The sequence below is a fragment of the Mus musculus genome, chromosome 6 (assembly GCF_000001635.26).
Source record: "Mus musculus strain C57BL/6J chromosome 6, GRCm38.p6 C57BL/6J".
NCBI lineage: Eukaryota > Metazoa > Chordata > Mammalia > Rodentia > Muridae > Mus > Mus musculus.
Window position 1 is genome coordinate 146,549,101 of NC_000072.6, and position 14,950 is coordinate 146,564,050.

Below are 14,950 nucleotides of genomic sequence, written 5' to 3' on the forward strand. Positions count from 1 at the left end.
TGGACTCAAAATTCCACTTTAAGTACTCGGGAGATATAGGACAAACCTACAAGTAGTTTAACACCGAGATAACACGTTTCTTATAATAAAGTTAACATAACATGCAACATAAACCACGATGCTTCTGAAGAAAAGGAAACCAAAGTTCTACCTGGGATGAAAACAGATAACCTCATAATGCCCGTCTCTTCTTTTGTGAAATAATTTCCTTTGTACTTACCTCCCTCTCAATAGAAAGAGTTAGTGGACAATAAAAATGTAGTATTATATCAAACTAGTAACTGTAACGTCACACTGACTACATGAAAGTTCTGGCTTCAACGGTAGCAGACAAACACATGAGCACACAAAGGCAAAGCATGGAAACTACACCAAGCAGCCTCTCCTTAGAAGAGCACTCACTGCACAGCACACAGGCAGGCAGGTGCTGTGTTAAATACTACACTCTCACCTAGACTCTGACCAGCTTTATGAATTCTTGAAGTTGGAATTAAGATAGTATCTTTTTTTTCTAAAGTAACACTCCGATACTTGGCATTTCAAACATTTTAATAGTTTTATTTGGCAAAGAGAAGCCTAAGAGTTTTTAAAAAAACATTTCCAGAGGGAACACCTTTTACCATAAAATAAACTGTGTGGTCTGGGAGGGCAAATCTCCAATGTATATATTTTGACTCTGCCAATCTCAGAATTAGTACAAAAAAGATAATTCATTGAAATTCTCTAAAAATGTAAAAACCAGTCCAGACAACATAGCTATACAATCTTGCTGTAAAAGTACTTATATCAAATTCTGCCCAAAATATTTTTCACAATATTCTAAATTTGGTTTCTCAAGTCACTCTTCACTGGCGGCTGGCTTTCCCATTTTCTGTTGTCTCCATCCTGAAAAATTTAGAAGAAGGAAAGTGAGACGGTGATAAAATATTTAGTAGCAATTTAGTAGTAGTTTTATCTACTTTTACCCATTGGAACTAAAATCTAACCTATTCACAACAGGAGAACGTGGGCACTTTAAGAAAGGGATTGCAGTTCGGGGTCCTCCAGTCAGTCCAACCTCCTCACTGTGCACACGAGAGAAAGGTGAGCCTGTAAACATCAGGGCGCTTCCCTAAGGTCCCCTCCCTATCCCTCACCCTTCTCCAAGAGAAGAAAACAGAAGAAAACGGAAGTCTCCTCCATTTAGTCAAAGATTTCTACAAAAGGAATGCCTTTAACAGTGTACTATAGGAATATATCTTCTTAAAACAACCGATTAAAATAATCATGTCTGAAATTTATTCTAAATCTTTAACATTACATAGATTCAGTGTGTGGTTTTTATCCCCCTGAAAATATAATGCACACAGCTTCATAATTACAATCAATAAACTGGGCCTTTGTGAGCGCCAAGGGTCTAACAGGTTAATATCTTTCTCCTTAGAGGCAATATAAGTATTAAATCATAAGAGTAGTACAAAACTGCTGACCAAAAGCAAGCAGTTTCATTACAGGACTACACAATCAACAAAGCAGTTTCCACAGGAAATTACACAAACCCATTTTCCTCCTTAAGGTGTTGATACAGCTCTGCTCTGTTATTGACAGAGTTCAAACGCCCAGCAAACTCCTGGTGCTTTCTGGAATTGGCAGTGTTTATTCTGTTACTCCACAAGGATAATAAGGACACTGGCCCTGGTGTTAGAGCAGAAAGAAGAGAAAAAAAGCAGAAAAATTACTACTTCAAATTTTAGAAATGTAATAAATTTAACCCTCACTTCTGTTGTTCATTTTATACTCTTCAGGCACTGTACCATGCCAAGAAAGTTGAACAGATTTCCACCAAATCCACAGGACACACTTAGGAAAAACAGCCTTAAAGGCAGTGTAGGTAGACATCAGGTACACAACTGGCTTTGGGGGGGACAGAAGGTGGGAAGTCTTTTCCAAAGTAGATGAAATGGGTTAAAGAATGCTGTTGATCAGAAAACACACAAAGAGTTAGCTTGTAAAACAGAATGAAAGACATGAAGGTGAGAGGGACACCTAAGGGAAGAGGGAAACAAGAATTGGGGATGGGTATGATTCAAATGCACGTATGAGATCGCAAAGAGTAAAAAAATAAATAAAATCTTTGAAGTATAACTAAATTTCTCATTCTAATCCATAGTGGTACATTCAGCATGTGAGATGTGTAATTATCTCAGTAAACACCAATTTAAACCCTATTATTTCTAACTCTAGCAAAGACCTGAGAGGCAGGCACCAAACCACCTCAAGGTGACCCCTGCTTCCCCAAATGCAAGGACATTAGTGGCTTGAAGAATGAGTATGTCCCAGTGCACTGACTAAGGAGTGACTAGCCTGCATGCTCAGAGGATGACCAGCCAATAACACTGGGCTGCCCTGTTCTTGATGGCTAGGAGACACAGGCATCAGATAGTCTGATGATTTTCCATATACTCTAAGAGGACTGAACCCAGGATACCTTCACAGACACTCAGGCCCAGAATGACATCAGGAACCCAAGTCTAAGTCCCATCATTTAGACCTAGAATTACATGAAGAAATTTAATTTTCTCAGCCTATAAATAATATTAAAGGTTTTAAACAATATCTTCACTTAAGCTTGGTCATATGTTACTACTAAATGAGTAAATATGATTACATTCTTCCCTGGGTACCAAGAGTTGGGTGGAGAGAAGAACAAGTATTTCTCTCTTTTTCACACATAGGATCTAAATGTTATATGTATGCACATGCACATGTGAAAGTGGAAGAGAGGTTTTCATGTGTACGCACATGCATATGTAAGAGTGGGAGGGGTATGAAGGGATTATTGAAGGAGAGTGGGGCAGAAGAGCATCTCACGTGGAGGGGAACTATGAGCAACAAACCATGATGTACTGAATAAATATGTCACAAGAAAACCAATTATTTTGTTCATTAATCGAAATGAATAATGATAAAGGGGCTTGGGGACAGTCTGTCCTCCATAAGCCAGCACTTGGCAGTTCTGGGAACATAAGCAGATTTAAGCTTCTAATTTACAAATTCTTAAAGTATAGATTTTATATAAAGTATTTTATTTTTCAAAGCTTTTATTGATAGAAGCATACTGCTACTATTTTTTTTTTAAATGTTAAAAACATCTTCACTTCCAAGGATGTAAACAACATCTCCAGGCATCCAGGCGTCAGTAGCTCTTTCTCACAGATACAATGTGAAGTAACACTGCCCAGAAACATGTGCTTAGCTAAACTGCCCAGGCCACTCCCAAGGTTGTCCTCACCTTTAGACTTTTCCATGTGTGGTGTCTCATCCGTTTCAACAAGGGGCTTTTTGTTTGGAGGTTCTGGAGAATCAGGTGAGTCCTTTATGACCTCTGCTTCAGCCAACTCTTCTTTCCCTCGTTCTAAAATCCCTTTCAATCTGGAAGAGGAACAAGTAATGAAGCAGAGTTTAGTTTATAAGTCTATAAGTGGCCCAGTAACTACACTACTGTGTGTATCAGTTTTTATAAAACATACTTGATCTCACAAAAGAATCTAAAAATCATATAAATTAGTTTAATGAGTTCTTCACAATTTTATTTCCCTTTATAGTAGTAACAGTTCAGGAATTAGTCCAATGTAAAAGTTAAAACCAAACCAAGGAAACTTAAGTTAGTAGTTAAAAGGTTAGAAACAATGTAATTATGAACAAGACATTTCACAAGACCCACATTTTAAAAATGAAGGAAAAAAAAATCTATGACAAATTACAAATAAAATTAGTCCTTACTGTCTAGTGTGGTGCGGTCTGTGTGACAAGGTATGCTCTCAGGTGTTCTTACTCGCAAGCCTCATCACTCTAAAGCTTTTTCTTGAGACGGTCTCAGTGTGTAGCTCTGGCTAGCCTGAAACTCTCTATATAGACTAGGCTAACCTAGAACTCAGATCAACCAAAGTGCTTCTACCTAAGCGCTAAGATGAAAAAGCCCTACTCTAAGCTTTTATTAGGCTTCCTTAGTAAGAGGAATACTTCTCATATATGCACAAGGCCATACACTGGAGGTCAGCTGGAGCTGAAGTAAAGTGTACTGTTTAAACTGCTGAGAAGTAAAGTGCTCTACCTGTCTAGAAATGATGAGGACTTCAAGAACTACTGTCAACACATTCCTACAGACCTACAGTGAAGATGGTAGACATGGAAACATGTATGTATGAGCAGAGGTCTTCCATGAATTAGTAACTGTGAAGGCAGAGGCTATTTGCCACTACAATAAATCTAGCTGTCTTGTCTGATCTGTGCAAGGACATAGGAGTTGATATATTAAGATACTTGTTAAATAAGGGTACAGGCAATTCATGTACAATGGCATGTGTGTGAAGGTCAGAGGACACCATGCAGGAGTCAGTTCTCTCCTAGACCATGTTGGTCCCAGGAATCCAACTCAGATACTCAAGTGTGGCTTCAAGGGGAAACAGTGTGCTGATTAGGAATGATGTCAAAATTAGGATTGCATGCTAGTCCGTTCCAAAGGGCAACCTGAACCTAATTCGTATAAGATAGCGTTTTCCACACTGTGCTGTGATCACTGAAGTATGACCTATCTCTAAAATAAGGCAGGGTGTTCTTTCAGGATGACATCTTGTGATGAATGCCTGGCCAGTGACTCACTAAACATAAAATTATGTTTGTGAATTTTATAATATTCAAAGTATATACTGGTATCAAACACCATAATGATAACCAGAATTAGTTAGCAAAAAATTAACACAATTTTGTCATAACAATAAAAGTTCATACCATTTTAAGGCACAGAAGGATGGGGTGACTAAGAGTACAGTTAGCGTGGACAAGCACATACTGAATGAAGTGAATGTGTGACAGGCCAAGGTGGGTGCTAGGGGACAAGTCACCTGTCTGCATCCGGCCGGGCCTTTTCCGTGCCGTGCTCCTTCCCTGCTTGTTCCGACTTGTCTTCCCTGTCCTCCCTCTTCCTCCCTCGCTTCTTCCGCTCTTCTTCTTCTGGGGGTTTGCTCCTACATGCCATTAGACACTCCAATACTCTCTGATGCTTCTCAGAGTTGCTGATATGGGCTCTGACGAGAGTCTCTAGTTCATTCCACATGATCCGGTACTGTTCATCTCTGGAGTAAACATCAAAAGCACACTCAGAAATGGTCCTGGTTATAATAAATATTAGGCACTTGCTATGGTAAAAGAAACAGAAATGGAGATGTATTTTTTTCTTTTTACTCCATACTTAATAGTGGAACTCCAAGTTACACTGTAGCAATGCCTACTATGTCCCCATCATATGGTACATACACCTCCTCAGATAATTTACACACAGAAGAATTATCTTACAGAGTAATGCCTGTTAAATAAACAGGATGTGTGAAGGTGTAAAGAAAACAGCACTACCTTTTAGGTCCCTTTCCTCTGGTACCGACTGTAGAAACAGGAAGAGGGTCATTCTTCCTTTCCATATCAACTAAGTTGTATATGGTCTTCTGACAGTTTAACACATCCTCTTCTGTCAAAGACTCTTTCACAATGACACCAGCTAATGGAACTACCTGTTAGGTTAAAAAAAAGAGAGAGAGAGAAAGAAAGAAAGAAAGAAAAAGAAAAAAAGAAAAGGAAGAACTTGGTTTAAAGCTGATATTAAAGATGGCCACATAGAGGGGAACACCATAACTGCTGCTTCTGTTCTCAGTCACTAATTCTTCAGCCACAACAACCTCATGCTTCCTATCTTGCTTGAGAAATGGCACCAATTACAAATTTAAAAATTTACTTTCTAAAAATGTATTTGCAAATACATACTAATCCAGAAAAAAAAAAAAAAGAGACTCACCGCTTGCATGTTGAAAATGGTGGTTTGTGAAATAATCATGGGCCAGTAACGGGTGTGCTTTTCTAACTGATCCTTTGCACGCTCCAACGGGATCTCTAGACTTGCATCGATTTTATATCTGGGGTCTAGAAAAGGAGTTAACCTGTTTTCCCTCATAAATTCACCAAAATCCTAATGATAACCAGATAAGACACAATTAGAAACTAGTCTAATGTTCCATCACAGCCGTTTCCCTCTGTCCTCTGTCCTGTGACTGCCAGCAAAGCCCTTTCTCTAACAGTGACCCACCTCACTGCTTGCCCCACCCCCTTTTGAAGTTGAAAGCTATCAGCATTTACACAGTGGAAATGAAGCATGTCCCCACTTCACTCCTATGATGAAACTGCTTTCTTTCAGATGTGTGTGAGTTTATCACATGGCAAGGCCAGTTTGCTTATAAAAAGCTGCTTTGATAGAATATCAAAATGATGAGTGTTATTCTTTCAATAATGAAATTAAAGGTAAGTTAGGGTTTTTGTTTGGTTGGTTTTCAGATGCCTTTAGATTCTGTTTTCCATAATGAATACTTATTGGCTTTCAAGCCCTTATTAAAATAACTACCCAAAAAAAGCCTAATAAATTAATTAAATTATATAATATTTGGAAGTTTATAGAGTAATTATACATATAAATCCACATATAAGTCCCACAACCATCTCAAAAAAGTAGCCCTGAAATGTCAACATATGCAAGAGAAAGCACTAATTTAATCATATTCTCTCTCTAACGCCAGTGTTTCAGGACTTAGACACTCCCAGTCACTAAATCTGTCACATGGCAGAGTATTCAGCGATGATGATTACTGAAAACAACAATCAGCTCTTTTGAGAACGCTTTTCTGAGATCGCTTTTCTCCATAACCTTAACATAACAAGAACTCTTGCTAACTGACTCAAAACAAAATCTACAGAATAGTAAGTTTTATGGCAGGGCTAGAGAGATGGCTCAGTGGTTAAAGGCACTGGCTGCTCTTGCCTAGGACCCAGGTTAGATTCTTAGCACCCACATAATGGCTAACAACAGTCAGTAACTCCAGTTCCAGAGGATCCAACACCCTCTGCTGGCCTCCAAGGGTACCAGGTACGTACATGCACATGGCGCACAGACATACACAGAGGAAAAACACTCATACACATACAATAAACATTTTTTAAAAAGTCTCACTGTAATCCGGTAGTCTGTAACTCTTCCTCCACAGCCCTCACTAATTGAAGGCGGATCTTCCAGAATGGATCGAGAACTGCTAAGGACATGCAGAAAGATCTCTCCTCCATGGCTGCTAAGCATGTGACTGATGACTTTGGAGCCTGACTTTCGTGGCTGCTCCAGCAACACAGACCGACCTGTCAGAAGCAAGATCGAGCTGTCAGTAAGAAAACTCAAACAGCTATATTTTAAACAGTACTGCTAAGCTAGTGCATCTATACTTCTCTCCTAATACTTAGCTTCTCTCAGACACTTTAAGGTTTACACAGGTATATGGCTATGTTCCCAAACAATTATAATGGTATGTTTGTTTTACTGAAATTCAAGTTCACATAAAAATTCCCTCCTAGACATTCAAAAATCAAAATTAAACTACTGAGGAATTCTCAGGTTATTAATGCTACAAAGTATTTGAGGAAAAGGCATAGTCCCAATCCCTATCCACAATGCCTGCCACCTTTTTGGCATAATTGTTTCTAATTCACATGCTGAATACTGGTGAATATTACATATTACGATAATCAAACTGAACATTATAATGAAAGTAACCTTGGAAAAAAGACAGACTTTTAATCAATGGTTCTAAAACTTAAGATTACCCTAAGCTTCCAAAAAAGTGTTAAGTCGAACCCTAAAGATCAAATTTCTTTTTTTTTTTTTTCTTTTTTTTTTTTTTTTTAAGATTTATTTATTTATTATATGTAAGTACACTGTAGCTGTCTTCAGACACTCCAGAAGAGGGAGTCAGATCTTATTACGGATGGTTGTGAGCCACCATGTGGTTGCTGGGATTTGAACTCCGGACCTTCGGAAGAGCAGTCGGGTGCTCTTACCCACTGAGCCATCTCACCAGCCCAAAGATCAAATTTCTAATCAACATTTTAAAAAATATGTTGGATAAAACTCACTTAGATATAAAGCCTCGAAGTCAGAAAGAAAGTAAATTTCTGCCCCCAGCAAAACTGTTACAGACTATTTCCACTAACATGAATTTAAAGCAATCTTGGCAAATAGACTATCGTGACATGAATGACCCCACATAGCAATAACTGAAGGTAAGGCATTAAATGATGGTTACCATTGAGGAGGAAATTAGTAAGGCAGGAAGAAGGTCTACTATTTACATCCACAGGTGAAATCCGGTAAGCTCCAGTGCAATAGTGCAATTCTGAAATAGGAAAACACACCACCTTAAAGAATATAATAAAATACCCTACACCTAAGAGAAAGAAAATCTGCTGTACTGAGTCCCTTAAGGCAATGAAAACAAAAATTCAAAAAGAAACTTGAGATTTAACATCACACTTACAGACCTTTGTGTGCTCTAGCTCCCCGCCACCCCCCTGGCCCATCTCCTTACCAATGCTGTTGGTCCTGGGTGTGCACCACTTCAGGGTTACTGTCTCCTTAAATGGCCCTTCTCTGCTGCTGCTCCCAGAGTGGCTGTCACCTTTAGAGAGGTCATAGAAACACTAACTTTACTAAGGAGGTCACCAACTTCAAAGTGGTGGTTATTTAAGTTTTGAAAATAAGTTTAAACTCTGGAAGAGAAAAGAGCTCTATGAGAACACGCTTTTTACAAAGTCTCAGTGGAAAAGGCCAAATAGAGAATGGGATATAAACTACGGTTAGCATCGATAAGTAATTTCCCTTCATATTTTTCACTTTAGTTTTCATTCACTGGTTTAACTAATTTGGGTCACTGTCTTAATAGCCAGTAATAAAATTTCATAGACCTCTGATATAATGCTCTCTCCCTGCCCATGCAAATAAATGATAAAGTAACATGGTCAATATTCAGAAGGTTTAAGAGTCTAAAATGCACAACTATACCAAATTGTGTTTCTTTAGAGGAAGCATAAAGGTTCTGGAAGTGAATACATAAGGAAGCAGAGCAGTCAGTACCCATGCCTTCATGAAACCTGCAGTGTGGCAGAGCAGATCTGTCAATCCAATAGCTTAGCAGGCAAATTTGAAATCACAAAGTTGACAAAATACTTTGTTGAAAAAGACACTAAAAAAAAAATATATATATATATATATGTATGTATGTGTGTAGATATATATATGTATATATGTGTATATATATATATATATATATGTATGTATATATGTATATGTATGTGGTATGAGAGCCTCCAGCACAGAGGTCTGACCTATTCTAAGACACTGAAAAAAGCCTCCTTTAGACATAAAAATTGGCTTAAGTTCTCAGAGAATGGTATAGGAATTAAAAGAAAAGAGGAGAAAGCAATCTGTGCAGAGAGGACAGCAAATGTCAAGATCTTTGCAGGAGGGAGCAGTGAGACAACGGAGGGAGGATCTGGAATGTTAGGTGAGAAAATAATAGGTTTTATTCAGGAAGTACCAAGTGGTAGCAGAGATGCAGAAATGGTTGTATCAGAAAAACACAAGATGAAATTAAGAAAATGAGATGATAAAGTTGATATAGAAAGTGTCAGAGAGGCATCTCAAGATGATCTTAAGGTTTCTATATAATAGAAATGCAAAAACAACTGGACTATCCACCGAAAGTGCTAAGTCCCTGTCATAAAGCTTACCAATTGTTCTGGGAGTATTGAGTCTTAGATGAAGTACTGACATGAAGCAGCAGAATACATAGATATGGAGCTTAGGGGAGATGCTTGGGTTAAAGTACAAGCCTACGAATTGAGATCCTGCTCTGGTATCCCTCCTCAGTACGGCTTGCCTAACGTTCAGAGTTATAACCACATGCAGCCTTCACAGGCTCTGCTCCTATTGCCACAGGAGCACTTTACAAAAAAATTTTTATTTATTCATAGGTATACTGTAAAGGCATGGCATGGGTGTGGCTAATGCCTCCTGGGACCTCCCATTCTCTGCTCCAAACTGTGGCTTTACAGGCTTTCAGAGCAAGTGCTTCTACCCACTAAGCCATCTCCACAGACATAATTATCTCCATAGCCAAGAGAATGTTATACAATCTTCTAAGTTAAAACAAAAGTCTTAAAAGCTGACATCATCTCATAGGTTCTTAGAATCTCCACAAGTTACATTTTCTACATTCCCTTGCTAACATCAGTAGATACATATATCATAGTCGTTTTTCTACTGCTAGTAATTCAGTCAGTGAATCCCAATATTCCATAGACACATAACCCCAGCTGGCTCACAATTACGCTTCAGAATGACTGCACACAACATGCTCAACATCAGTCCTGTAACTCTGTCAGCACCAATCTACAAAGAAAAGCCTCAGGAATTTAAAGACTTCACACCTTAAAAGTGTCATTCAATATTAGGAGTGAATGAAATATTAAGGTTCATCCTGCTATTGTGTCTGCAGTTTTTAAACACAAAAAGTGAAATATAGAAACACAGGGCTGCTGTCCTGACAAAATCCTTGCTAAAGCTCTTCCCTCATACCCTAAAGCACGAGGGTGCAGTGACGGAAAGCACAGCCTGAAGGGGAAAGCAAACTACAGAGTACCAGTTCCATGGACACTGTCCCAGTTGCTCTTTGTTGGTGTGATAAAAACCATGACCAGAAGCAACTTGGGGAGGCCAGGGTTTACTTCATCGTAAGTCAGAGTCCTTCATCGTGGAAGCCAAAGCAGATGCTCCAGTCAGGAACCTGAAGACAGGAACTGAAGAGGCCATGGAGGAATGCTGCTTACCAGCTTGCTAATCCTGGCTTGCTCAGCTACCTTTCTCAGAATAGACCCCAGATCCACCTGCCCGGGGATAGCGGTACTCCCAGTGGGTATATTAATTAGCAATTAAGAAAATGCCCCACAAACAGCCACAAGCCAAACTGATGAAATCAATTCTCCAATTGAGATGGCCTTTTCCCAGGTGAATGTAATTTGTGTCAAGTTGACAGACACTATGATGGTGACACTGCACAGGAGTTGGGACAAAGATGAGCTCAGTCTGTGTGCTTGGTGAGAATCCTGGGTAACGCCTCTTACCACTTCTCAGGAAATCTACATGTGCATCTTTGTGATGAAGTAGCTCCACGTCATAGTTGGCAGATGTGTTGGCATGCTGCTCTTCCTTTAAGCAAAGTTTAAGACATTTTAAATAACTTGGGTCTGCTTTCAAAATAATGAAATAAATTACTTTGCTTTTTGCTGAAAGTGAGGTCAAATATATTCTACAACATTAGCTAAATAAGAGGATGGTTTGCTCTCGTTTATTTAAAGATGCAATACTTTCCAACAGTGTAACAAACTCTATTGTAGAACTATTAATGGAACACAGGCAAGTAATAACTTTCTCATGTCAGGATTAACACAAATGACTCTTCTAGAATTTTTGAATTTTACTACTAATGTATTTTCTTGCCAATAGTTTTAATACCCAAATATACTATCATTGGAAGAAGTTGAACTTAAAATAACTCTTAAAAATAGGCAATAGCATCTTTAAATACCTGCGATGAATGAATGAACACCACTTATTTAAAATAGCAAATACTAACTAATAAACAAGCTTAAGTAACTTGTTTTTGATATTATCTATTAACAGAAAGAACACAGACTACAGAGGCACACAGTATCAAGTCCAACAAGCAAGCCACCTGCTGCCTTCTTGGCAATTCTGTTTCAACTCAGACATAAGCTGAAGTTTGTTACAAAGTTTTATTTGTTCACTGCCTCTCATCAAATGCCTGCTACAGGGTCTCCTAGAACTAGCAACAAACCAGCCAACCATGTTTGGAGGATGAAAAATGAAAATCTAAGACTTCTCATGCAATTTAGTATCCATGAGGTAATAGCAAAAGAACTGAAAACCCAGCTGGGTACTGTGATTCACAACTGTGAGTCTAGCATTAGGGAAGCTGAGGCAGGAGGATCACACATTTTAAGCCAGCATGGACTATAAAGTGAAACCCTGTCTCAATAATAAGCAAAAAAGAAAAGTTGAAACCAGACTCCAAGAAAGTCACCATGAATTTTTAGGGAAAAGTTGTTACATTATGGGCCCAATTTAGTAATAACTCATTTGAAGCTTACTGTGGACCAGGCATTTTGCTTAGTCTTGACAACTTAAAGCATGAATAAAGTGACAGTCTCCTAAGAAATGCCCACTGGTGTAACCATAGACTCATACCCACGGCTCTCTATCTGAAGAGTTAAACCAACAGGAAGCCATGGGCTGTTTTTCACTAGTCAGACCTTTATCAACATCTTTACACTTGGGTGGGTAAGAACGAAAGTACAGGAAATAAAAAGATCCACTCAAATATACAACGTTAAATCTAATTATACAGCTCTCAGGAAAAGAATCACAGAGAAATAATTTAAAATATAGATCTTGATAAAAAATAATAAGAACATAGTTCTTAAGAATCTCATATGGTATGTTCTTATTAGAAATAGTAATAATATACTTTGGTCTGTGATCCTTTCTTTTTGATTTTCAGTATTTACTGACCTGTTCAAAGACACTGAATGTGGGCTAGCAAAACAAAATATGATATGGGGAGAAAAAGTAAAGGTTCAATTAAAGTGAATAAGGCATATCAAGCAAACAATTAAAAAGCACAGAAGAGCTCTCAGAACTGCCTACCTTCATAGGAATGTTTGTGATGGTCGTTGAAGCCAAGTCAAAATGTTGCTGTACTAGAACATTCAACTTGGTAGCAAGATGCCGCCCAGCTCGGACACTGTGGACTTCACTGGTCAAAACTGGGGACAACTATAAGAAAGTACCAAGAAAGATAATCCACAAAGCATTATTTCATGGTAGCCCTGTGCTGAGTATTTTCCTATAAAGTATCCAGTGGCTTTTAAAGATGGGCCAGGAGGGTATAAAAGCAAGCAAGGATAATTATTTCATCAATGAAGTTTCATCTGTAACATATGTAATCCATTTACTATACTATAGTCAGGAACTATGTGAGCCATTACCACGTAGCCACAATACAGACAGTCATTGTCCTCTTAAAACCTAGATTGGAACCATTCACTAAAATTCTGCTTATCGATATGAAAATAGCCTTGAAGTCATATAGAGATAATATAAGAAAAATAACTCACTTTATAAAGGACAAAACTGCAAATAAAAATTAAGAAGGAACATGGAAATCACAAACATCTGACTTCATTACCAGTATGAGAGGTAAGGGAGCAAAAAAAATAAGCAAACTAACAAAATTTTATTAATTCCAGGGCAATAATAGTATATTTAATTGTTTTAGTTACTAAAAGGTAAAACCAACATATTGGATCATGAAAGAGGCATAAAGTAACCAAGAAAGCACCTAAAAATGATGGTCAACAACCTGAAAATATTAACAACCTGAAAATATCACTTAAATACAAAAATTCATATTCTAAAGTACCAGTGGTGTACTGGCTGGTTTTGTGTCAACTTGACACAGCTGGAGTTATCACAGAGAAAGGAGCTTCAGGTGAGGATGCCTCCATGAGATCCAACTATAAGGCATTTTCTCAATTAGTGATCAAGAGGAGAGGGCCCATTGTGGATGGTGCCAACCCTAAGCTGGTAGTCTTGGGTTCTATAAGAGAGCAAGCAAGCAAGCCAGTAAGTAACGTCCCTCCATGGCTTCTGCCTCAGTTCCTGCTTCCTCCCTGTGTGAGTTCCAGTAGCACCTTCCTTTGGTGATGAACAGCAATGTGGAAGTGTAAGCTGAATAAACCCTTTCCTCCCCAACTTGCTTCTTGGTCATGATGTTTGTGCAGGAATAGAAACCCTGACCAAGTGGATAAGGTTAAATTAAAAAAATAAATAAATAAAAATTAGCACACTACTATATGTTTACTATAACTATATAAATGGATAGATTTGTATTTCTGAATATAAACTACCAATGAAGATGTGATATGGATATACCTACCAACCAACAAAATTATCTTTTCATTTAAAGTTTTTCTACTTTTTAAGTTGGTTTCTTTGTCCTCTGAGATTAGAATACACTCCTTTTCCAAAATGAGGAAAAATTAAAGTTACTGAAGTAACTAAAATTCACAATAAAGAATGGTAAGAATAAAAATTGTATGGATTTGCAACACATTTTATTAAAATAAATGTCAGTAATGAAGGAAAAACATGAAACGTGTAACATCTGTAATTACAACAGTCTATTCTGACTAGTTAGATGTTTGACATATAGGTTTGTTCTCAGACATTCACATAGTTTCTTGGCAGAAAAAAACAGCAATGTGATCAGTTTAATGCTATCATTCTCAGCATTGCTTAATTTGAACTCACAACCATCTCTTCCTGCAGTACTTCCATACTTACTTCTTTTTTAGGACGGTCAGACACAAGGCTATCTTCACCAACTGGGTAGGTGTGAATCAAGACCAACTCACATTTTTGAATCTGCATGAGACTTAAAAAAAAACTTTCACTTAAAATGTTAGAATAGATATTATAAAGAATTCAGGCAAGCAAACTATTTTAACCTTATCATAATAAATAGTATTAGGTACACAATAAATAAAACTGTAATTAGATATCGCTGTTATCACTCTAAGCTAAACAGTTACACAGTACATAATGAATAACTGCATTTGTTTAAAATAAATGCAAAACCTTTCTCTGTGTATTTAAGTTATAAAGACACTGACGGTGGGTGCCAGGTTCCAGACATGCACCAGGGCCCTGCTTTTATGTGAGTCACTGAGGCAATCCCACTCCTGCTGCCACTGGGAGATGAGATGCTCAGAAGAAGTTACTGTGAAGAGTAAGAGACAGTACAAAGCAGAATGTATCTAATTATACGGCAATCTTTGCATAATAAAAATCTGTTCAAAGTTAAAAAATAACAATGTAGAGAAAGGTCTCACAATTTTCTATAATTATCACAAAGAAAATGATTACCTGTATATTGAATTTCTTAATTTTTTCTTAAGAACAAAGGTC

At 37.8% G+C, this 14,950-nt stretch overlaps 1 protein-coding gene across 7 annotated transcripts in view; it reads right to left on the reverse strand.

Moving 5' to 3' along the window:
- Window positions 1-531: 531 nt before the first annotated feature.
- Window positions 532-14,950, reverse strand: part of Ints13 (integrator complex subunit 13) — a 28,204-nt gene continuing 13,785 nt past the window's right edge. For 2 of the 7 annotated variants that reach the window (NM_138757.2, XM_030255594.1), the window contains exons 6-18: window positions 14,327-14,417; window positions 12,629-12,757; window positions 11,026-11,110; window positions 8,433-8,522; window positions 8,151-8,240; window positions 7,031-7,209; window positions 5,828-5,998; window positions 5,392-5,546; window positions 4,884-5,114; window positions 3,272-3,411; window positions 1,539-1,674; window positions 987-1,064; window positions 532-885 (exon numbers count right to left, since the gene is read on the reverse strand). In NM_138757.2, the coding sequence (NP_620096.2) occupies window positions 846-885; window positions 987-1,064; window positions 1,539-1,674; window positions 3,272-3,411; window positions 4,884-5,114; window positions 5,392-5,546; window positions 5,828-5,998; window positions 7,031-7,209; window positions 8,151-8,240; window positions 8,433-8,522; window positions 11,026-11,110; window positions 12,629-12,757; window positions 14,327-14,417 (1,615 nt within the window). In that variant the 3' untranslated portion in view covers window positions 532-845. Of the gene's footprint in view, window positions 886-986; window positions 1,065-1,538; window positions 1,675-3,271; window positions 3,412-4,883; window positions 5,115-5,391; window positions 5,547-5,827; window positions 5,999-7,030; window positions 7,210-8,150; window positions 8,241-8,432; window positions 8,523-11,025; window positions 11,111-12,493; window positions 12,518-12,628; window positions 12,758-14,326; window positions 14,430-14,950 lie in introns of all 7 variants that reach the window. The other 5 variants (NM_001362106.1, XR_003956254.1, NR_155292.1 and 2 more) reach the window with 5 other exon arrangements.